A 25,381-nucleotide genomic window follows, 5' to 3' on the forward strand; every position below is an offset into this window, starting at 1 on the left:
GCGGGGATTCGAACTGCCGACCTTCCTATCGGCAAGCCCTAGGCTCAGTGGTTTAGACCTGCGTCCCTCATTCAAGGTGTATAGGACTGCAAACTTGGCCATGACTTAGGCCCCCTGATTTCAGTGAAACCTTGCAGCAAATAAGCACCCAAGCCACACAGAACAGCTGATTATTTTTTCCCAGCGGGTCCTCTTGCACTTGTTTTGGAGAGCATTGTATAAATATTGGAAGTGGCCTTACACTGAGTCTGGGCATATTAGTCCTTTTAGCTCAGGTATTATCTGCACTGACTTTCAGTGGCTCGCCAGGGTTACAAGGCAGGGAATCTCTCCTATCCAGCCCTCTCTGCAGATGTTGCAAATTGAACCGGGGAACTTTTTGCATGCAAAGCAAATGTTCTTCCTGCTGAGTTATGGCCCCTTCCCCTGACTCATTTAAGCAGCCATAAAGTATTTTGTAGTTTTATTACAAAGCTTTTATTTTTTAAAAAAACAAAAACAAAAAAAATGCTCAGCACATTAACTCATACTGGAATGACAAAATATATATTGGTTGACGGGTATTTTTGGCAAAAAGGTTTTTTTTTAAACAATTTTTTTTTAAAAAAATGGGTACATCGATGCTCATTTCAACAACTGGCATAAAATCCCACTAAACAGGCTAACAAAAACAGATACAAATACAGAACAATTGAAGTAATAATAATTCAAGTGCTGGGCTTTTTTTTTTTCTTTACAAGGAAATTCAGGGTAGGTGGAGGAAGAGGAGAGCTCGCTGTAGTCAGACCTGATGAAATATCTTGCCTTTACACATACTGAGTAAATGAAATAGATGAACATGGCTGGTGACCAGCTGATGGGTTATGTTTAGTATTAACTCCATAGTACACATATACAATGAGGATGGTTATGCTACAAAGTGTTAACAGAACAAAAAGCCACAGTCCTCCAAACATTTTGGTTCCTCTCCTGCAGGGTGGGGTAGCGGGGGGGGGGGCGAGAGGCTAGGAATTTCCTTTTCTTAAAAAATAAGGGTGGGTGGGCGTTTGGATGCTTCTTTAAAAGCTCAAAAAAAATGTACACCAAGGAAATAACTAAAACATAAAAAGCATTCAAGTTTTCTTTTTTTAAAAGCTAAAAATCCAAGATCGATCCTTTTGCAGCATTTAAATAAACTGGGTTGTGCCTTCCTTGACGAATTTAAAGTGTGTTCATTTCGGTGTGAAGGGCCAGGATGGGAGCTGCTGCTGGCTTTTTACATCATTCTGCTGGCTGAAGCAAAACAAAAACACAGCCGAACTATATTTGCTGCTGACTCAGCATTGACAACGCATGAGAGATACAAACAGGAGTGTAAGGCGGAGCGAAGACCGAAAAGGAAAGAAGCTACTCTGCTGACTGGGGAAGTTCTGACACGTTCTCCTTGCTCTCTTTTATCGTGTTAAGATTTGGGACTCCATGATAGCAAAGGGGCCTGGCAGTGATTGTCTTTATGGTTCAGTGTCTTTTTAAGCAGTGACATCGGGGCAAGTGTTGTCGGCATCCTAGACATACTCCTTGATGGTGGTCTGTGCAGATGAAGGACATGCCTGGAGATTTTAACAAGCTTCCATTTCGAGAAGGGGCCCTGATGTCGCTGCCTTTGCTTTGCACGTTGAGAAAGCGTTTCTCTTTCCACCTGCAGGGAACAGAAAGGTGAAAAGTTTTAGGGTATATATTTAAGTATCAAGACACTTTGTTATTTGTTTGTTTGATTATACTACTTTTTAGCATTTAGAGTAGGGGCATGGAACCTCAGGGTCCCTACCTGACTTCCACATGCATAGCTGTCAACGTTTCACTTTTTTAAAAGGAAATTCCCTTATTCCGAATAGGATTCCTCGCAAGAAAAGGGAAAAGTTGGTAGCTATGTCGACATGTCCAGCATAAGAACACAGCTATGCCCATGTTGCTCATATATATGTGTGACTGGGATCCCACAGTGATTGGTACTTGTGTGTGCATATAAAATACACAATGGTACAGGTAACACACACATGGATAGTTCCTTTCACAAATGACCAGGGATGGGGGCCAACAGGTGTGATTCTGCTTTTCCTCCACATACTCTGCGAATATAGTTTGAAGGTCGGACTAGGGTTTTATAAGCACACTAACTGAAATTATCCTGTTTTTCCCATTGTTCACAGTGGTTACAAAACAAGGTCATTGCTAACAATAGCCAACGATTAAGACTAAGCACCCACAGAAGGACTGCAGTCAAAAGATAGCTTGAAACAACAGGTCCCGCAGACTTTGTGTAACGACAGAAACACAATAATGTCCTAACTGCTATGGGGAAGAGAGGATTCCTTAGCGTCATAGTAAAAAGCCTACACTCTGCACTGTTGCTCTTTGTACAGTGCTTCTCGCTTACAGAGCCTCAGGCTATTGTTGTTGTTGTTGCTTTAAAAAACAATACAGCCCAAGGGAAAACCTGGAGCACTTAAGGCAAATGTATCAAGCCAGGTTTATGGATGGCTGGCAATTTTTCATATTGACCTCCAATAATGGGTTGATACAGGATATTCCCTTATTACAGGAATCCCCAAACTCGGCCCTCTAGATGTTTTGGGACTACAGTTCCCATCATCCCTGACCACTGGTCCTGTTAGCTAGGGATGATAGAGTTGTGGTTCCAAAACACCTGGAGGGCTGAGTTTGGGGATGCCTGCCTTACTACTTAGGCATGAGGCATGGTGATGTTGCTACATGGTTTATCCAGCTGTTGACTAATGCTACGGTTGCATTTTGAGAGGCTGACTCCATTTTTTTTAAAAAAAATCTAGTGTTTTCAAATCTGTGTGCTTGGCTGATTAAATTTAACATGAAACGTCACAATTCTAGCACCCCTTTATCAGAACTTAAGCATGGACACTCAACAAGCAGTACATAGATTCACTGAACACATTTGTTCTCCAGGTTATTTAAGTGCACAGAAGATTGCACTGACTGTCTTTCCACAGCGCTAATCATATATTTTTTATTTTGCCCATCAACAATTATGGCACCTGCCTGGCGGGGAGGAATGAACCAAAAATGCTTCATGCATAAAACTGCTACAGAAACATAAGGACTGTTGCACAGCGTTTAAGATTACAGTGTATAGTTTCTTTTTTCTGTACTTGCTCATATGACGTGCACCTGCTAGGACCCTGATTTTACGTTACTGTTTGTTGCAGTTAAATCTTCCTGGTGTTTTTAAACAGCATATAGTCAAGTGCTTTCTGGGAAAGTGCTGCTTTCAGTGGAGGTGGTCTGTACCTGACTAACCTACTTCCCATTTCCTCATAAAACTCTTACTCCCCAAATTAAAAACCAAAGCCAAAAAACTGCCTCAGCTTCCTGTCTCAGAAAACTTCTCCAGAAAACGTGGGGATCAAAAGAGCCATGTGACAAGGGCTTTGGTTTTCCAGGGAGCACAAAGGAGAGAGGCAAAGCAAACAGCAGAGGAACCCTGGCAAGAGAGGGAGAGAGCAAGAGAGCGCCACCCTGCTGATTTATTTACTTTGGGCCTTTTCATCCCAGATTTTCAAAGGTTTGGTCCAGGTTGCTCTTCCTGGGAAGGTTTTCCTCTCAGTCTTACATTAAAACATTGTGTTTCCTGTTGAGGAGCGGCCTTGAGGCGCCAGGCCAGCAGTTCACAGAGCCCGATACAAACACTGCAATTCAGAGTTATTCCCCGTTACCAGCCAGGAATGCACTCCTTGCTGAAGGAAATGAAATGCCCTTCTGTTGAGATGGTTCCCGCTTTTCCTCCTCTTACCAGCAGCCCTCCTTTGAAGTGAGGAGGTTAAAATAATGTGCGTGGCCTTGCTCTGGCCGCCTCCTTCGTGATAGCGGACCTTTTTAATTGTCATTATTTTCCTTCAAACTGCCACAGTTGCACTTTCTTAACAACCTTCTACCTCTTTCCTACACCGGACCACCCCCTCCCCCAAAGTGGGTCTGCAAATACAATAGTTAAAATTTCCCTGGAGGCTACCCAGAGTTCAAGATTTTCTGCCTCTGATTTTGGTTCGTGTGTGTCCGTGCTTACACATTTGCCAAGAAATCATACAGTGAATCAATTCAGTAGCTCTGCTAAAGTCCATGAACTAAAAGTCCTTCGCCTGCTCTAAATACCTATAGCAATAAATATTAATAAACATCCAAACTCCTGCAAGCATGAGCTACAAAGGGGAAGCGGCTTCCATTCCCTGCCAATACGTTGATTGGAGCCTTAAAGGAACAGCTATGGTGTTGCCTTACAGATATAAAACAGGTCAAGCCAGGATTCTTTTCAAGAAACCACAGGTATGTGCTACAGAGACTGAAGACTTCCCACATCTAAGGCTTCACTGGAGGGCTGCAGCTGAAGTCTCGCCAAGCCAGGCATGCCCAAGCAAAGTCCAAGCCGCAAGTGAAGTCGGCGCAATCAAAGACGGCAATTACAGCTCCCTGGCTGTGGTTAGGCTTCAAAGCAAAGCGCTGCGAGTCACATTTTAGCATATGTGAAGCCTTGAGCCCGAGCCACGACGAGATCCCAGTATGCTGGGTTATGGTGTAGTGCAGAGACTGCAGAGAAATTAAGGAAGCCGTTCCTCAGAAATAAAAGTTGGGCAGAAAGGGGGAAGAAAACGGTCCACTGTTAAAAGATAACACTGACATTTTGGCAGCCAGAAAGGGTGCATAATTTGAGACCTGCGACATGCAGAGATCAGAGGCTGAAATTTAATTCTCTCCCCCCACAAAAAGTACCCAACAAGGTCTTGCCTTTTTTGCACTGCATTTTTAAAAGGGGTGTGTGAGCGAGCGGAGAGACATTTACATAGGAGTACGTTTTTTCGTTATTTCAGTTGGATTTGCTCATGAATAAATGTGTTTTCAGGCTAACGTTTATGGGTGAGTCGGAGCTTAAAAGGGACAGGAAAGTGAATCAAACCCAAGTTCTGCCATGACAGCAACCTCATGATTAAAACCACAGAGAAATGACAGCCCTTTTACTCCAGAGCTTCTTAGGGGGTGCCCTTCCATTCCCCCAGGCATTTTGTTCCTTTCTACAACACTTTATAGTTAAGCTCTATAGTGTACTTGGTTGCATCCTAAACAAACTTCCCATTGGCATTTCCTTAACTGGTCCAGTGATCAGTGCCCACGCTTTAAAATATATGAGAAAAGCTACATTCCATAATCTCCCCCCCCCCCAATCTAAGCAACATCTGACCATCGCCTTCCAACATTTCCTCATTTGTCATGCATTCCTAAGTCATAATCATTTTTATTGCACCCCTCTGAGTTCAGTGATCAGTTCCATCCCACAGTTCTTAAACCCTGATGATCTAAACCCAAGCTCACTAATTTAATAGGGTGCAATGTCAAGGAATCACTAACTCCCTTGTGTCATTCTGTCAGGGCTGCAAGTTTTATAAATCAGTAGATGAACCAACTAAACTTCTGGCTATTTGATATTAATCAGTCTGGGGTGCAATTTAAGGACACACTGGTCGTATCAAATCAAGGCTTGAGGATGAGGGAAGACTATAAATCTAAGGCAGGCAGATGCCATTTCCTGCTGATTGTAATCTAGGGCACCCAGCCAATTAAATTTGATTATTAATTAATTAAACTGTATATTAATATAACCTCAATACAGGTGCTAATCTTCTAATATTTTCTTTGTAATAGTGTACCAGAATTATTATTTTAATTAGATAAATATATATTCATATGCAGTTTACTTAGTTAATTTAAAAGGCAAAGGATTCATCCATTGTTGGCAATCCTAGGTTATCATCAGCAGGAAATGGCATTTACCTTCCTTGCCCCATCTGATTTCATACAATCCAGTTGGCATTATGATCAGTGATTTGTGCATCAGGATTCTTTTACCAATCATGATCAGTAATTGGTGGAGAGGCAATAGTGACACTTGCAATGTTTTAACTTCTCATGGCAGATTTTAGAGAGAAGCAATATCTCAAGCAGTGGAACCCCGTCGCCCGTGAGAAACATGGGCTTCAATCAATTTCAACAAATGACTGCAAATAAACCGGTTCAAAAATTAATTAGACTTTGAAAAATGAAAAAGTTTCACTTTAAGGTTTTGCCTTATGCATGACTCTCCTTCAAATACCACTTTCCACTATATTTCTAGAGTACCCAGGGCAGCTCACATCTAAAAACTATCATATGAAAAATGTTAAACCAGCTAAACTATAGTCATTGTACCATATAAAGAGCAATCTAATAAGGGAAATAACACAAAATCAGCCTGATTAAGTTAAGGTGATTATAAATGGTGCCTGAACACCATTACCAAGAGGGTAGGCAGTGGATATCTTGGGGCAGGGAGTTCGACATCCTAATCAGCTGCAACTCTGATGGCAGCAGGATGTAATGGCGAGTTTCCATTGATGAGCTTAGAAAGCAAGGCCACATTGGAGGAGGCAGCCTTTCAGGTAACCTGGATCCAAGCAGTTTAGGGTTTAAAGGTAATTGCCAATATTTTGAATTTAGCTGAAAACAGACTAGAATCTGGCACAACAATGGAGTCTTATGCTCTAAAGAAAGGACTCTGGTCACACAACTGGCTGCACCATTTTGCACCAGCTGTAGTTTCCAAATACTTTTTAAAGGCAACCTTACACAGCCCTACAGTAGTCTAAACTGGATGTAATCAAATCATGCACAACTGTGGCCTGGTCTGCCTTATCCAGGAACAGGTGTAGGTAGTACACCAGCCAAAGCTGTACGAAAGCACCCCGGGTCAAAGTAAGCGCCTGAAAAACCAGGAGCAAAATGGGAACTAGAAGCACTCTGAAACTGAACAATTGGTTCTTTTAAGGGTAGTGCAACGTCGTCAAATCGGGTTGAACCTCTGTCGCTACACCATGTATTTCTCGTCTAGGTTGAGTTTCAGTTTCTTAGCCCACATCCAATCCTTCACTGACTTCAAATACCCAATCATGACCTTCGCAGACATGATGGAGAGTATTGGTGTCAGCATACCGATGGCACCATATCCCAAATTGCCAGATGAACATGTCCAGTGGCTTTGTGCATATTTTAAATGGTTTGGAGGGGCAGAGGAGAGAGAGAGAGAGAACCTTGCAGGACACACAAGCTAAAGTCCTGTTTCTCAAAAGCATAATTCCACCAGCACAAGCTTCTAATACCTAGAAGCTGAAAGAGGAGGAGGCCAGGACAGAGAATAAAGAAAGAGCTGTGAGTGGGGGGGGGGGGGCTTTCCCCATCCTTTGGGCCCCTTGGAAAACTAGTAAACCTGCTGCACCTGGCACTGGGTGTGGAGAGGGCAGCTGAATGGGACACAGCCATGGGCAGCCTGAGGAAGTACCAGCCACCTAAAAGCAAGTCTAGAGTGAGACACTAGGGTGATGCCTGCTGTTTCCAGGAATAATTCTTGTTGTGTGACTTTTGTGGGTGAGCTGGGTGTATGTTTGGACCCTGGGTGTGAACATGGAGAGAGAGAGGGAGGGAGGGAGGGTGTGTCAGAATGAAAATGAATTGGGGTGTGTGTGTGTGTGTGTGTGTTAGTAACTTTGTTTTAGTGTAACATTTTTATATGTAACTCAAATATATTAATTGGTAAAGATTTTTTTTTAAAAAAAATCTGATAATCAAATCTACCCTCTAGGAAGGATTAGAACCACACTGTAAAACACTACTTCCCCAAATTCCACCCCCACCTCTATTCATATGAAGCCATTGTAAATGGAGTTTTAGATTTATGCAATTACTTTAAAAGTGTACATATTTGGCCCTAAATCTGCAAGGCAGTCAGAGACCGGGGAGAGGTGGAAAGATACTGCCTAAGATCTGGAAATTTAGGTTAAATGTAATTTCCAACAGACAGTCTTTGAAGGGGCGGTGAAACATGATATTCCCATGGAAGTCAGTTTGAACGGGTCTATTTACATGGGCTCTGACCACAGTTATTTCCGGGTCGGAGATAAAAGTAATGTGATCATGATGACATTATAGGCAGCTGAACCAGAAATAGCCTAGAGTTCATCTGTCCTGTTAAACTGAGGTCTGGACAACTGGAAAGCAACTGGGTTCATACAGCTCTCGTAGTAATAGCAGGTGCTGCAAAAGCCATGTTTTATCTGAGACCCATCAATTCTTCATCAATCTGCACTCTCAAAGAGGAAAATCCAGATTCAGCACTAACCATGGATACTACAATTCCCTTGTCTTTTCTGGACATTTGCGCCACAAGATGGGTTAGACAAAACCACAGTCAACTATAAGCCATAACAGCAAACGTGAGCTTTCATGTCCCTAGTACTGCATTTCCCAATCTGGTGTCCTTCAAATGTTTTCCATTCCAGTTCCCATTCCTAGCCAGCCCCTTTCTTAGCCAGCATGGCCTGTGGTTCAGAGGTATAGTGGGAGGGGAGTTGTAGTCTTAACAATTTCTGCTGGCCCCCCAGACTGGGAAAAGCTAACACAACAGTTTTTGCTACCAGGTACCAGACTCAAGAGTTCAACAACAATGGAGGGTTGTTGCCTTATGCAAGGGATCAGGAAATTGTCTTCCAGATGTTGTTGGATTACAGCTCCCAAAATCCCTCACTGTTAGCTATGCTGTCTGAGGTTGATAAGGGCTGGAGAACAATTGGAGAGCCACAGGTTCTTCATTCACCGCTGCCTTATGGCATCCTTGTGAGTCTCTCAGATGCATTCGATTGGGCACACACGACTGACTAGATTAGCCTTTTACTTGGCCAAGTGACGCTGTTCTAGGATGACAGCATGAAATACACGTGTTTGCAGCAGCAACACTTAACTGGGAAAGAAGCAAGTCCAATTAAGCCTTTCATTCTCCCTCTCTCCCACCAGGTGTCACCCTGTTATACACAAAACAAGAAGACTGAAGTTGTTACCTCTCTGCAGTCTTAACAATTTGATAGTGAAGGCTGGACTGTACGTCTGGTGTGCCTTTGCTCTACCCAATGGGAGTTTCATAGAATGCATTTGCTGCTACATCTTACTGAGTTGGCGATGTCATCATATTATACACTAAACAGTTATCAACAAATAGACTTGCACTCTCATTCATGCCCAACAGTTGAGATAACAGCTGCAGAATTTTAATTTACTAGCTTTAGGTGTCACCAAACCTCAATCAATCAATCTTACCACGATTGGAGATCAGCTACAAGTCTAAACCTGGATTTCATACAATTAACTGAAAATCACAAATATTTTTTTCCTTCCAACAGTTAGAGACGTAATCTTCCCCATCACTTCCCCTGTCACATCATGGCTGATTTTCAAGGCTTGTTCTGTAGATATACAACTAGTCTGGGGCAGCCAATTTCTTAGAAGACTCAGAGCAAGATCCTCTTCTGACTCTTCACATGTTAGCACTTTAAAGAAGTTTGCCATGCAGTGAAATGTTGATGTATTGGTTTTGCACAACTGTTCCCTCATTTAAATGCATCCTCAAATTTATCATAATGGGGCTGATGATTCCAGCTTCTTGCCACTAGAGAGTGCTTTTCAATCAAATGTATTTGCCATAGAAGGACAGCCACAATGTGCTTAAATTTCACTTTGTGTGAGCAAAAGTAATATGCAATCTGGGCCTAAATCAAAGTACAACATGGTGTTATCTTCAAAATGGTATTGATGGGAAGCTTTGCTCAGTACTGTACTCTTAGCTGGCTGGCTGTCTTGTTCTCTCTGGCAGACTAATTTTCCCTAATTAGACAAATGGGCTTGGTCTCCTCTTTGAAACGGCTTAGGAAAAATCACAGCCGCACAGCAGGGGCAGGGAGACACTTTCAGCCAATAAAGACAGCGGTTTCTGCTAAGAGCAGCTAGCAAGTAGGGGGTCAAAGAGGAAGAGGGGTGTGTGGCCACTGGGAAAACATAAAGGAAATAGAGCAGAGTGCTTGCCTTTCTTTGTTAAGAGAGTATTATATGAACCTGCCTTATAGGTCTTTACATAGATAAAGATTACTGCACTATTTTGGCTTGAATTTTTTTCAGTTTGCCTTACTTTACCAGAACAGTAATAATAGCCATTGTCACTGAGGGCATTGTACATGGGGATGAGAACATACTACTACTACTACTACTACTACTACTAATAATAATAATAATAATAATAATAATTTATTATTTGTACCCCACCCATCTGGCTGGGTTTCCCCAGCCACTCTGGGCGGCTTCCATAGAAACAAAAAATACAGTAAAATATCACAGATTAAAAACTTCCCTGAACCGGGCTGCCTTAAGATGTCTTCTAAATGTCAGGTAGTTATTTATCGCTTTGACATCTGCTGGGAGGGCGTTCCACAGGGCGGGCGCCACTACCGAGAAGGCCCTCTGCCTGGTTCCCTGTAGCTTTGCTTCTCGCAATGAGGGAACCGCCAGAAGGCCCTCGGAGCTGGACCTCAGTTGGACAGGGCATTAATAATCATTAATGAAGTTACAGGTAGGTAGCCATGCTGGTCTGCTGTAGTCAAAACAAAATAAAAAAAATCCTTCCAGTAGCACCTTAGAGACCAACTAAGTTTGTTATTGGTATGAGCTTTCAGATGTGTGCACACTTCTTCAAGTGTAGCTGAAGTGTTAATTCTGCTGTGACTTCACATGTGGAAAGAGACAGGAAAGGGAGGAGACATCACAGACAACAGCCAATAGGTGGCCATCAAGGCACCTGCACAAGTACGAAGTGGAATTAGGATATATACTAGCTGGTAAGGAAGAGCCATGTTTTCTAGGTAAGGATACAGCACACCCAGTTCTGAAAAATACAATAGCTTTCTAGAGACCTTGTCAGGACTGATCCCGCCCCCTACACATAGTTGAAATCCATGCTTACAATGAGAGCTACTGCTGATAAGTATTAGGAAATGCAAACAGGACAAAAAAGGCATACTCTAAAAGGGGAATGCAAGATGAATATAATCATCCAATTTTTACCTATTGGGCTACTTAATTCTGTTTATTTCAATACAGGGGTACCTCCGGTTACAGACGCTTCAGTTTACAGACTCCGCTAACCCAGAAATAGTACCTCGGATTAAGAACTTTGCTTCAGGATGAGAACAGAAATTGCGTAGTGGTGGCGTGGCAGCAGCAGGAGGCCCCATTAGCTAAAGTGCACCCCAGGTTAAGAACACTTTCAGGTTAAGAACAGACCTCCAGAATGAATTAAGTTCTTAACCCGAGGTACCATTTTAAAAGCAACACACACACACACACACACACACACACACACACACATTTCAATGTTTAGGGAAGCTGTTTGTTGCGGCAAGACATTATGAGATGCACAACTGAAGGTATGGCTAGCCAGACATGTTTAAATATTCCCACCATTCAGCACATTGGCTTTTTCATTTTCTATTATATATCCTTAGACATTTCAAAGCAATAGTTATTAGCAGGCAAATAAATAAACCACATAATTTCTCTACTACTTCTGGATAACTTAGTATATAGTCTCATATCAGCTAGAGAAATTTTGCTTAGCAGTTAAGTTTTTCCACTAAAGAACTAGGGATATGGAATAAATTTGGTTCATTCCACAGTTTGAAGCAAACCTCCTTGCTTCACAACTCCTGTGCCAGTGTTCAAATCAGAACATGGAAATGCAGATTGGATTCCATTTCTTTAAAAAATAATAATCCATGGCATAGTTCAATCATGGCATACTACTACAACATCTGATGGGAGGGCATATTTTTACAAAGTGGCCAAGGGCTGTCTAAAATGTGCTGTCATTTTCAAGATGCTTAAAGCAGCCAGAGGGCACCATAATTACTGCACTCATTGAAAATATTGTCTAAAAATCCAGGTGTTTTATGATATCAGCCTCTATCATGCCCTCCTCAGCAGGCTGCAATCCTATACATACTTGGTGCAAATAAGCCCTATAGGACATGGTGAGATTTACTTCTGAGTAAAGATGCATAGGATTGTGCTGCTAGTCTCAGTTGAAGTCATCAGTTTAAGAGGTGCCAAATACTTTTGGTTGACTTTTTCTTCACCATTCCCAACTCTACAATAGGGATTTCCTCAGTCACTAAGATCATTAGGTAAGCCCTGCCCCCTCCCCGTGGTGTCACATGTCTACTTAGCAGCCAATCAGAGTAGCGCCTTTACTAGCACCTATCATGTTAAACAGCCTCCAGAAATTAAGGTATGCAGAAACTATTTTGTGTTTTTGGCACATGCTGTAAACCTTTTTGTTTACCCAAGTGTTCCTGGGTGGTTTACACCAACTGACTACTCGTACTAGATTCTCTTGGATTCTGTGGGCACTGCATTTCTCTTGTTTTCACAATGCAAATATTTTAAAATAAATGAAAATAAAATACTGGCAGTTCCTCCTAATAGTTATTTATATTTGTAACTAATAATTTAAAGACATATTAGTAACTAAAGGTCATAAAACAGTAAGCAAGCAAGCAAGCAAACAAACAAACAAACACACACCACAAACAGTTTAATAAAACTCCAATGACTAAACTCCAATGACATTATGCAACAGCTGGACTTGGGGGGCAAGTGTGAAACCACCCTGAGAGATTATTAAGTAATGGCCATGTTAGAGGCTTTCCCCTATAATAGGGGACATTCAGCCGTGTGTGTTGGATGCTTTTATCATCTGCATTTGTTTTGCTGGAAGCCCATTTCCTATGATGGGTACTTCTTGGTCCTGCTCTCTGCTTAGGGCAAGCTATAGTAGCAGATGTGTGTACACAGTGCCAACCCCCCCCCCCCCCAATTCTATCAACAGGATTATGAAAATTAAGCCAATTTGCATATATCTACTTTTTTGCACAAGAGATTTGGGGATTTAGAGGAGTGTGGATTAAGAAGAGGGACAGCACTAGGAAATGAAGGAAAGGGTAAGGAGAGTTGTGTTGGCAGCCCAATGAGGTCAGGAAGACAAGTGAAAAGAGCTCATAGGAGCTATCCAGGATATTTAATGCCTTTCTTCCTGAGCGCTGGATGCTTTCGGCTAGAGTCTCATTTGTTTCCTAAACTCACAAGGCTTCTTAGATGATCAATTTATAGCACACAAAAAATGAGCAGTGGTTCGGTCATCTGTTGTATTGAATCCTCAGAGAAACCTGTCTATTTAAGGATATCTAATTTTCCCAAAAGCAATAGCTTGGTGGGGAAATGTGATGTTCCCAGTATTCAAGATAACTGATCCAGACGACATGCCTTTAACTTGAAAGAGACACAAGATTTTTATTCATTCGTTCATTCCGTCACTCACTCCAACCTCATGTTTTGCGATTTCTATGCATGGAATTGATGTGACTATGTTCTATATCAGGCTTCCTCAAACTCGGTCCTCCAATTCCCATGATCCCTAGCTAGCAGGACCAGTGGTCAGGGATGATGGGAATTGTACTCTCAAAACATCTGGAGGGCTGAGTTTGAGGAAGCCTGTTCTATAGTATCCAAACTTTCAGTGAAAAATGTGAGACGAACTGCTGTAGGATCATTAAGTTCCAAATCCACCACAGAAAAAAAGTAGAGAAAGGATCACTTGGATTAAAAAAAATGGATGGCGGCAAACAGATTGAGATTGAATCCTGACAAGACAGAAGTACTGTTTCTGGGGGACAGGAGGCGGGCAGGTGTGGAGGATTCCCTGGTCCTGAATGGGGTAACTGTGCCCCTGAAGGACCAGGTGCGCAGCCTGGGAGTCATTTTGGACTCACAGCTGTCCATGGAGGCACAGGTTAAATCCGTGTCCAGGGCAGCTGTGTACCAGCTCCATCTGGTACGTAGGCTGAGACCCTATCTGCCCACGGACTGCCTTGCCAGAGTGGTGCATGCTCTGGTTATCTCCCGCTTGGACTACTGCAATGCGCTCTACGTGGGGCTACCTTTGAAGGTGACCCGGAAACTACAACTAATCCAGAATGCAGCGGCCAGACTGGTGACTGGGAGCAGCCGCCGAGACCATATAACACCGGTCTTGAAAGACCTACATTGGCTCCCAGTACGTTTCCGAGCACAATTCAAAGTGTTGGTGCTGACCTTTAAAGCCCTAAACGGCCTCGGTCCAGTATACCTGAAGGAGCGTCTCCACCCCCATCGCTCTACCCGGACACTGAGGTCCAGCACCGAGGGCCTTCTGGCGGTTCCCTCACTGCGAGAAGCCAAGTTACAGGGAACCAGGCAGAGGGCCTTCTCGGTAGTGGCGCCCTCCCTGTGGAACGCCCTCCCACCAGATGTCAAAGAGAACAACAACTACCAGACATTTAGAAGACATCTGAAGGCAGCCCTGTTTAGGGAAGCTTTTAATGTTTGATGTAACACAGTATTTTAATATTCTTTTGGAAGCCGCCCAGAGTGGCTGGGGAAACCCAGCCAGATGGGCGGGGTATAAATAATAAATTATTATTATTATTATTATTATTATTATGAAACAAAACAAAACCTCCAAAACTGCTTAAGGATAGGCTGCAGTTTCTGTCATCATTACATTTCCTTTCATAAAATCAGTCTGAGCAGCAGATATAAAGCATCCATTTGCAAATGAGCCAGCAGAGGGCTTTCTAGAGGTAGGAAAAGAAATGAAATCTGTGTGATGTTATTGAACCCTTAACACCATATCCCAAATTCAATAGCATCAAAGCTAATTTATATCTAGATTTCTGCAAACACACCATGCAACACATTAGCTCATTTGATAGTAAACTAAGCAGTAGAAAAGCCTATCATTCAGGTTTAAAATCATGGCAATGTGAAACTTAACCTTTGCACTTTTAGCAGACATTTAGTTACATAACCATTGCTTGTTTGTTTAGTCGTTTAGTCATGTCCGACTCTTTGTGACCCCATGGACCAGAGCACGCCAGGCACTCCTATCTTCACATAGCCATTACTGGCATTTATTTCAATATCTACCTTAACCTCCACAACTTTAATCCCTTTGTAAGTACTGTGGTCTCCTGCCAATCTAGCAGTTCGAAAGCACGTCAAAGTGCAAGTAGATAAATAGGGACCGCTCCAGCGGGAAGGTGAATGGTGTTTCCGTGTGCTGCTCTGGTTCGCCAGAAGCAGCTTAGTCATGCTGGCCACATGACCCGGAAGCTGTACGCCGGCTCCCTCGGCCAGTAAAGCGAGATGAGCACCGCAACCCCAGAGTCGGTCACAATTGGACCTAATGGTCCAGGGTCCCTTTACCTTTAAGTACTGTGGTATTTGCCACACCCAACATTTAACACATGCATTTATAGGAGATAGGAGTCAAAAGAGATTAAATAAAGATCCACTTCCTTATAGCATTCATAACTATGACATTCAAACAAAACAGAACATCAGAATGTCAAACCAGTGCTCGCTTCTGCTGCCCAGCCTACAATATACTTCTAACAGATTATGGAGAATTAATTTGGGTGCTTAGAAACCATTCTAACTCGCTTCTAATGAGGATTTGTGCAGTACACTACCAGCCAAAATGGTTCAACTACTTAATGCAGGGATAGGGAATCTGTGGGTCCCCAGAAGATGCTAGACTCCAACTCCCATGACCCCACTAGTTGGGGCTGATGGGAGTCAGAGTCCAACAACATCCAGAGGGCCAGAAGCTCCCCATCCCTGACTTTGTGAAATCATTTTTGTGCCCTACAGGCAGACTTGCAGCTAGTCAGTGAGGTATGATCAGTTTGGTTCATGCAAGTTAAATAACAAAAAGAGTTGGGGCTAAAATACACAGCCGGTATAAAAACCATCAATTGTGAGAGCATTCATTTGAGGAGAAAGCACTTTAAAAAGCCATGTGCTATATAGTTCAAGAGTCAAAGTGAGAGAGACAATTTTTTAAATAATAATAATAATAATAAATTTAGCAGAAAGGCTTTAGAAATATTCTTACCATGCTTCAGATGTAGGCAGCTGTCATTCGTGGGGCTGCACCTGTAGAAGATTGTTGCTTTTAACAAATTTCCATTGAAGAATTTATTTATTTTTTGCACACTCCAAATAAAAGGTATTTTACTAGAATATTGATTGCCGATTGATTTCCTCTGCCTTTCATGGTTCTTATACCAGCCATTTTGTTTTATTTAATATACAAAAAAGTGAAAGGACCTCACTGATGCTTTGAGCCAACCTACCAGGCAGCTGTAAAGACCAGCTCCTCCTGTCTTTTTTAAAAAAAATTACATTTGAGAACTATAGGAGAATATATGAAACAGTGCAGCATCCCCATACCAAATCAGTCAACCAGTTATCTTCACAGTGAGGGAATGTGTAGACCCGAGATACCTGTTTACCTGTTCCCTCCCCACCCCCCTACTTCTGGAGGTCAGTAGAGTCAGTAGGGACTATGATTCAACCAGTAGTGGCTCCCAGCTACTACTTGTTGAAGCTAGACCAGGATGCAGAGTGGAATCAAAGGAAACAGCCGTCCACTGCTTCCTTTTTAAAGCATCCATGCCTGTATGCGGAGGTGTAGTGGTGGCAATTCTGCAGCTACTGCAAACAATCTTCAGCTGCCATTGTCATTAGAGCATGAGCTTGTACAAAGAAGCAGCAAAGGTTGGGTGTCCTACAAGTGGTGCTTCTTCTGTCTGTGCAGACCTCTGGCGAAGAGCACTTGGAAAGTATTGTAAACTGCGCTTGCAGGTGTTATCAGTGATCTCCAGGCTTTCTGCCTGTACTGACCTCCAAGAAAAGGGAAGGCCACACTTCCCTTCCAAATGTCGAAACACAGTACAGAGCTGGATTCCATGCATTCCCTCAAAATGAGAGCAAGTCTACAGTTTGACACCCCACTGAGTGTAGAAGGAAAAGGCAATAAAGACAGCAGTAGTATCCATTAGAATATGTACTATTCGATACAGAAGTGTTTGTGCAAAGAATTCTATATATAGAACCAGAAATAAGCATTAAAGGAAGTACTGAATTTTTAAAATAGCACACATATTTAACATGAAGCTCTACTCATAAAGCATACCTGCAGTAGACTCTTGTAGCTTTTCTCTCTTCCTCTTCTTTTTCTTTCCCTGTATTAGGCAAGAAAAGTGGGGAGAGGGCAGACACTTTTTACAATCATATAATCACCTTCCTACTTAACATTTCTGAAAGGGTGATAGCACATCAAAAGCCATTTCTGATTATCTCCATGTTATTTTTAACTATTATATTCATTTGGGGTTTTTCAGCCAAAGCAAATTCAATATCTCCATATTTATGTGATCCCACAAAAGGATTCTTCTTCTGACAATTTTGCCTATATTCAGGTACAAAAAACTTAGGAGTTTCAGTGTAGTGTAAAAAGATGCTCCTCAAAACTGAGCTCTAGGCTCTGCAAAGTGCCTTAAACCTTACTCAGTGTGAAGAGTACTTCTTTTAGTAGAAATCATTTCAAGGAAGAAAATATCCTAGATGACTATACTTGCAGGAAGCAGACACATTGAAACTTGTTTCAGAAAAATGCTACCGGACCCCAGTTACATATATTATAATGAGTAATAGACTAAAACAACATTTGAAGCCATGATTCAAGTTGTAGACCTGTATTTGTAAACCAAAAGCTCTATATAACTGTAACAAGAAGTGGTAACTTGAAATGCTGCGAAAGGATGCATTTCTGCAACAAACAGTAATATATAAATCTGTCCTCTTGCAAATACTCATAACTGCCTCAAAACATTTTGGTCTGGGTGTTTGACAGAAAGCAAAGCATTTTCCAACTGGAAAGCGATCACAATTTTAAACGTTGGACTGGCTATCACATGTTTGCAGCATAAACTCTCAATATAACCAATCTATACTCTGCAGGACATGTTCTTAGCTCCTAGTAGCTGCATGGTTACAGTACTACCCTCCTCTCTCCCATTTTAACACAATTCATTAAGATAGAACAAGTCTTTCAGAAGAGATTTAAATTAAGAACAGACAAAAGGTTTTATTAAGTGAATGTAGGTTCTGGGGGAAAGAGATTCTCTTTGCTCTGAAGCTCAGTGGCTCTTTTATGGAGTTTTACTCAGGGGCAAGTCTATTTACCTATCATTAACTAGGCATACTGGATTATGGCTGTAGCAAACAAAGGATTGAGGGTTTTTTATGAATGTGTGACACACTGCATTTTCAAAGTAAGAACTAGGTCTGGGATTAGGCTTCACTTTGAATTCTTTATTTAGGAGTGATCAAGGCGCAATCTTAGCTAATTCCCAGACAAATAGTTTCTAGGCTATCGTGGGTATGGATTTTTTTTTTAATACAGACAGATAAGTTTTAATGTGTAAATGGCAAAATGTTCAACATTAACAGTATCATCACTGGGTTTTGGTATGAGCGGTCTAGCTTGTTAATTTTTTTCATAATTAAATATGTATAATTTTTTTTAAAGCAGCACTGACTAAACAGTTTTTTTATAATTAATTTATAATACGTCTGCAGCTGAAGATGACTGTTCTTTTCAAATCAAGGTGTGAAATTTAGTTTACATCCATTCTACCTACTTAATAAAATAAAATAAAAGCCATACACAAACAAGCCTTAAACACAAAGCACAAACATACAGCTCAGATTAGTTCCAGGAAAATCCAACAAGCCACCTTCAGAAGAGATTCATTGTCTGTGCTTTTATTAACCATGTGATAAGCATGCGTCAAAAGAGTTATCAGGTGGGGGGCATATGTGAATCAGTGCTCCAGATGTTTGCAAAGCTATCTATCCCTTAATTGCCGTTTTGATGTTATTTGTCACATGGCATAAAGCTGGACCAGGAACACACCCATGGCCAATTCCAGATTAGTTTGGGATATGCAGAAGCAATCTAAAGAAAGGCAAGAGATTAAATGGCACTTAATTCAAAGTGAGCACAAGGCCGACGGTGCATCTCATGGCCCAGCTGCTACCCTCACCTAGACTTTTAACTACTGCAAATGCTAGCTGAAGAAAGTGTAAATAATCGGCTTACGTAGTTGTCCCTTGCAGACCAGCCTGGGTAGAGCTGCATGTGTAGCTGCCTTTCTTTCCGAGCTAATTCATAATATTTAGCTTGTTCTTCACGGGACAATGCGTGCCACTGCAAATAAGGAGAGAAAGAACGAATGTTACGTTTTTGTACAAGAACATGCTAAAAATAAAGGACAGCATTAGTTCTAATTTCTCTGGTTCATGGGAAAACACAGAGTGCTCAATGATAAGGTAAGAGAAGCTCCATATTATACACAGAGGATTATTTAAGTAGTAAGATCCATATGAAATCTAACCCACTTTGTTGGCATACCCACGGTGATAGTGTTTCAAGATAGACTCAACCTCCATGGAAGACTATCAACCACAATTCCTATGCTCTGCCTCCAAAGTCAGAGGCAGTATACCTCTCAATACTAGATGCTGAGAATCACATGGGGGGAGAGAGTGCTGTTGTACGTTTCTCCTGTCTGAGAGCTTCCCATAGAGATCTGGTTGGCCACTAACAGAAGAGGACGCTTTGACTGGATGGCCCTTCAGCCAGCAGGGCTCTTCTAATGTTCTTAGGCAGGGGTCGGCAAACTAAAGCCCGGGGGCCGGATATGGCCCACCGGGCTCGTTAATCCAGCCTGTGGACCTTGCGAACCCTGCCACCCATTCGGTCAATCCCTGCTGTAAACCGGCATGGTGTGGAGGCCTCACCACTCAGGGACTGACTTCCATGATGCTGGCGTGGCAATTCAACTTGGAAAATTCTCTTTTCATCATACTGCTAAAGATGTTGAACTGATACTTGGAAAGAAAAAGAAATCTGGACAACAGGATCTGAAGTCACTATTAGAACAAAAAATGGCCTGAAACCTAGAATATATTTAGTTTTGGTACGTAAGAGACTCAAAAGCCATTGCAAAGTTTTGAGACCATGAAGTGGGTACCATCTGAACAGACAGACAGGTAAAAGCAGTCTATCTTGCTAGTTGCTTTCAAGTGAGATTAATGGTAGCAGTTGACAGGTGGGACACAGAAGCAGGAGATAGGGGCTTGGAGTAAGAAGTCACCCTAGTTATAAAAAATAACAATCTTTTTAAAGTCAGCTACTCTTACTCATTGTGTACATTCATGTCCTTGCATGGTCAGAAGCATCACTGGCTCAAATCTGAGCACCAGTGATGGGGCAATAGAATATCATGTTTTTCCATCTCTCAAAAGGGTAGCAGGTATGTTCATTCTTTAGTGGGAGCTCTGTCACACTTCCAGTCATTCCTTTTCTTTTGGGAGCATTTATATTTCCCAATTGACTGAGACTGGAACAACATTTTTTATTGCTGTGGTTACTACTATAGTCTTCAGCGAACTTTTGAGTTTGATGCTTCAAAACCCATTCTGATTAATTGGCATTTCAGGACTGAACTTCAGCTGTTCCAGCGCAAGGCAATCTTTAGAACAAGTGAACAGCACTCTCTCTCTCTCTCTCTCCACATACACACACACCTTCTCCAAGCCACAGCAGCTTTTGCTCTCAAGAAGCAGCCAGTTCCAGCCCCCGCAGCTGCCTGTCAGCTGTTTCACAGCAGGAAGTGAGGGTAGAAGCTTAGGGCTTCCAAGAGCCAAACAGCAGGGAACAGGGGAGGGAGCCAGCAGGGGACAGAGCAGTAGCACAGAAGGTATGCTGCTTTCCTCCCAAGGGGCTGATAGTTTTCTAATAAAAAGGTTTGGGGTCCTCCAGAGGGAATCACAAAGGTTAGATCATCATCTCTGCATCTATGTTTTATCACCCAAATGTAATATTCTGAATAATTTCCCATCATTATGCAAGGCACGGTTGTTACCCAACATTTTAGGAACTCCTCATTTTTTCTGTCTCCTTTGTTTGTTTATTGTTTGCTGTTGGTGGGCAATTACACATGTGGTCAGTTTTAATTTAATTTAATTAACTGATGGGATTGGTTAGGGTTTAGGAGCAATAGTAACCCGAGAGCTGTGGAAACATGTAGCACAGTTATCCCAGACTTCTATACAAATGTACAAACAGTGCTTAAATCACTGTATTAATTTAGTTGGTAAGTGGGGTTGGGAAAGGTTTAGCGGCAGCAACATTTCAACGCTTTTAAACAGAACTCTCTCTCTCTCTCTTAGTTTGTGTACTGAAGTTGCTTTGGAAAGAAGTCTCAACAGAAGTCTGGAAAGATTCCCACAACACTCTCCTCCCTCCAACCCCCAGCTACAAGGTGATTTCAGTTGTGTGCCATCTGCCACTGTGTTCAAAGTTTGGCTTTTAGCAGGCCATCGCAAATACTACAAAAGTGATATTTGATGTAACACGCCAATAGTCAAATCCTCTTGTGTGTTGGCAGATGCACAGAGCCAGCTGACCTCAGGCTAAAGCGACTTGTGTACAGACACAGGAAAGATTTTTCCTTCACATATGTCCTTCGGAGGCAGCATGAGCAAACAGTCCATTTATTACCCCATAAGTTCTGCCTACGTAGGACGGGCCTCAGTGAGAAGTCAGTGTGCTTCCCTCATCCTTGAACAGCGTGCGTTTAGCAAGCAAATTAAACATTCGGTGGCTGGGAAAACCCAAACACGGTGCATAAAGTGGTGGGCAAACATAATGCCCCCTCTATCGCTAGCTGAAATGTTGGAATAATCATTCTCTGTTCTTCTTTGTCAAATGAGGTTAGCTGTAGAGAATGTAGGATTTACAACTCGGGGCGGGGGGAAGGGCTGGTAACTTTACAATATGTGCAACGCTGCACAGAAATGCAGCCTAAAGTAAGAGCGGAGAAGGAGAAAATACAAAATGAGCAGGTCCCTTGGCTGAGCCCTGCAAAGGGCTTCCTCCAGGCATGGAAGCTACAGACATGCACTTCAACAAAATGAATACTCACTTGGCCGTCAGACACACTCTGCACCCTTACTTAAGGCAAGTTGTCCTCTGAATACTAGTTACTAGGAATTGCAGATGGGCAGAGAGTGCTGTTGCGCTCATGGTCTGCCTACAGGCTTCCATAGGCATCTGGTTGGCCACTGTGAGAACAGGATGCTTAACTAGATGTTCCCTTGGCCTGATCCTGCAGGCTTGTCTTACAGGGAACAAGGCAAAGGCAAAGGGAACACCCTCCCATCAGATGTCAAACAGATAAACAATTTTCTGAAGATATCTGAAGGTAGCCCTGTATTGGGAAGTTTTTAATGTTTGATGTTTGCTGTGTTTTTAATATGTTGGAAGCTGCCCAGAATGGCTGGGGCAACCCAGTCATATGGGTGGGGTTTACATATTATTATTTTCTTATATTTTTATTTCTTAAAGCAGCATACATACATTTTTCTCTCCCCATCCTTCACTCAGTGCTCTTAAGTAAAAATGTTTTATTGCTGTTGTGGTTCAGACTGGTGTGGTCATTCAACTACATAGATCCATCAAAATTGATGGACCTAACTCAGTCATGTTCATTAATATCAACAGGTCTACTCTGAGTAAAACTTAGTTGACTACCACCCTAAATTGTTTATTAGCTAATTATGTATTTTAACTTTGCATACAACCTTGAACCTGCTGAAGCACAAAGAATAATAATCATGATATACATTTGAAAATAAATAATCCATCTTCTTCTCATTAACTTTTAGAAGGAACCCTTTTCCTTAAGGAATGTTCTGGGACTGGGGAACCTTATAGTGGGCAATAGCCAGCCAGTACAGTGAACAACCAGCTTATGTAGCAAATTTTCATCCATCCTCCAGAACTCAAAGCTAGAGCGCGACGAGAAATTTGGACTGAATACACCTACAATGCTTCCAAATTGTCAACACTATTTTAACAATGTTACATCTGCCTTCATCTAGGACAGAGTGGTCCAGAATACTGCTCAAGGGCCACGTGCAGCCTGAAATACCTTTTTTGGTGGCCCTTGACAACATTTGATGCCCACCCCCAGCCCTCGGGATGCCTTCCCAAAGCTTGGTAAGTGAGACACTGGGCTTTAGGAAGGAAGCACGAGGGCTCTGACAGGGTCCTAGTTAGTGCTTTCCCAACTTTGGGAAGGAGGAAGGAGGGCTCCAGGATCCTACCAGAACCTCGTGACTTCTTCCCAAAGCATGGCACCTCACTTAGCTTCCAGAAGACAGTGTGAGGGCTTGGAGAGTGTCAAATTTTAGCCTTTGGGTTCTGTGTCAAAGTACTCTTGCAGTCCACTTTGTATGAAATGTTGGACTGCCCTGATCTAGGAGGACTATCAATTGTTTTGACCCATGCCATGGGTTCTGGAATGTATGCATATTATTGAATGTGGTGTGGAAGTTTCTCTCAACCTGCCCAATAATCTTCAAACTTCTATACCCCAAAAGTGGTTTGTTTCACAACACAAGTGTAGCAGACAGTACATTCAGACTCTTTTGTCCTTTAAATACCAAAATATTTGGCATGAAAAGTTTTTTAAAGGTTCTGAAGAGGTACTTCCATGGAACTAAATTTGAGTGTACTTTCTAGAGTACAGCTACAGCTGTCTACCCAGAAAGGCAGCACTTGGATTCCTGCCTAGGTGCTATCCTTTGTAAGCCATTATCAAACACTGAGACCAATCATGGAATAAAGGACATAGGAGCTACCTTGGGAGACGAGAGGTAATTGGGCTTGTAAGTCTTGCAGAAAGCTGTCAAAATATAGACAAGAGCTTAAGCTAATTCAGTGTTTGTGAAAACCAAAGGAGGTATATTCTGTCCTATGGTATATTTACACAGCATAATAATAAAACACAGAGAACGTGCTTTGATAGAACCCAAGCAATAAACATTATAGTATTCTTTGCAAATAGAGCCCTAATCACTCTGACGCCAAGTCTCATTTTAAAAGCCAAGGGTTTAAGTAACTGGCAAGCATAGTGAAAGCTAAAGAAATATCAGAAGAGAATTAAAATTCAGACTTAAAATGAAAGTCTCAACTTGCAAATTCAACAAAATAGTAGTCATATTGCTAATACCAGTGGTTTTTTCTGTGGGATGCAGGGATATGCATACCCCTAAACATTTTGTGAATCTAAGTTTGGCCTCATTGAGGGGCAGTATTTCAATATGAGTAGGAAAATGAGAGTACCCCTAAACTTTTTTTTAGAAAAAAAGTACTGGCTAATATTTTAAGGAAAGTATCACATGAAAATATTGCAGAAGAAAAGGAAACATGTACTGCAAAATGTACTTCTTTCTTCCAGCACAACTTCTGCATATTTTACCATGGCTATTTGTATACATTTGTTCAAATCAAAGCATGAAAACAAGTGGCTAACAAAGGCCAATCTAGTGTAGCATTCTCTTACTATAGTGGACAGCTAGATGTGTATGGGAAGCTCGCAAACAGGACATACCGTATTTTTCGTCCTATAGGGCGCACCTGCCCATAGGACGCACCTCGGTTTTTTTTGGGGGGGGAATGAATAAAAAAAATTACCCCCCCCGGCCGCGGCTGCTGCCCCAAACCTTGTGCACACCTGCCTGAAGCACGGGGCACCCTCCGGAGGGCTCCGCGTGCTTCGGGCGGCAGGCTGCCGCCCCAAGCCTCACGCGCTTGGCGGGACCTCCCGCCGGGCGCGCAAGGGTTGCGGACACTCGCCGGGGCTTCAGGCTGTTGCCTGCAAGCCTTGTGAGCCCGTGGGAACTCCCACCGGGCTTGCAAGGCTTGCGGATAGCTTCCTGAAGCCTGGAGAGCGAGAGGGGTCGGTGCGCACCGATGCCTCTCGCTCTCCAGGCTTCAGCGAAAGCCTGCATTCGCCCCATAGGATGCACACACATTTCCCCTTCATTTTTGGAGGGGAAAAAGTGCGCCCTATGGGGCGAAAAAATACGGTAAGTGCAACAGGATTTCCCCCACTCATGTTCCACTGCCACTGACAGTCTTATAACACATGGCAAGCACACCTGCGTGAAATATGAAGCTGCCTTTTACTACTGGTGCGTCTAGGGCAGAGGACTGCTTTCATGTGGCAGGCCAGAATCTTATCTCCCCTCCATCTCCACAAACGAACTTTGACAGGTATATAGGACAGCCCACCTGCCAATCATCTGACATCCTAATGATGCCAATGATTGACACTTGTAAAGGTCTTTTGTGCTGCTTGTTGGGCTCTTTGGAAGCACTGTGCAACAGAGCTTTGCGAGCACTGCCAATTGGTAGAGCCTGCAAAGCCCATTTTGGCCAACACCTGCCTTTACATATATGACTGCAGGTGTGGGGCTGGTGGGTGTGGCTGGTGAGTGTGGCCACCAGCCTGGGAAGTCTCATGAATCTATAGCTGTCAACGTTCCCCTTTTTAAAGGGAAATTCCCTTATTCTGAATAGGATTCCTCGCAAGAAAAGGGAAAAGTTGACAGCTATGTGAATCAGAGATTCCCCACTTCTGCTCTAGCCTAGTGTTGACTTCTCTGAATA

The 25,381-nt window shown here is 42.5% G+C and overlaps 1 protein-coding gene and 2 long non-coding RNA genes across 13 annotated transcripts in view; 2 read left to right on the plus strand and 1 right to left on the minus strand.

The window, feature by feature from the left end:
- Positions 1-453: 453 nt before the first annotated feature.
- The window catches only part of LEF1 (lymphoid enhancer binding factor 1), a 98,217-nt gene continuing 73,289 nt past the window's right edge, over positions 454-25,381 (minus strand). For 6 of the 11 annotated variants that reach the window (XM_083456813.1, XM_083456805.1, XM_083456814.1 and 3 more), the window contains 3 exons: positions 18,959-19,066; positions 16,988-17,036; positions 454-1,678 (listed from right to left, as the gene is read on the minus strand). In XM_083456813.1, the coding sequence (XP_083312939.1) occupies positions 1,599-1,678; positions 16,988-17,036; positions 18,959-19,066 (237 nt within the window). In that variant the 3' untranslated portion in view covers positions 454-1,598. Of the gene's footprint in view, positions 1,679-15,904; positions 15,946-16,987; positions 17,037-18,958; positions 19,067-25,381 lie in introns of all 11 variants that reach the window. The other 5 variants (XM_083456812.1, XM_083456815.1, XM_083456811.1 and 2 more) reach the window with 1 other exon arrangement.
- Positions 1,560-2,359, plus strand: LOC310685194. The gene is made up of 2 exons (XR_014515104.1): positions 1,560-1,695; positions 2,190-2,359. It is a non-coding gene; the product is annotated as an uncharacterized lncRNA (long non-coding RNA).
- LOC310685204 lies at positions 19,080-25,134 on the plus strand. The gene is made up of 3 exons (XR_014515117.1): positions 19,080-21,185; positions 21,312-24,321; positions 24,804-25,134. It is a non-coding gene; the product is annotated as an uncharacterized lncRNA (long non-coding RNA).

The sequence above is a fragment of the Podarcis tiliguerta genome (assembly GCF_965153285.1).
Source record: "Podarcis tiliguerta genome assembly, chromosome: 9".
In the NCBI taxonomy this organism is placed as follows: domain Eukaryota; kingdom Metazoa; phylum Chordata; class Lepidosauria; order Squamata; family Lacertidae; genus Podarcis; species Podarcis tiliguerta.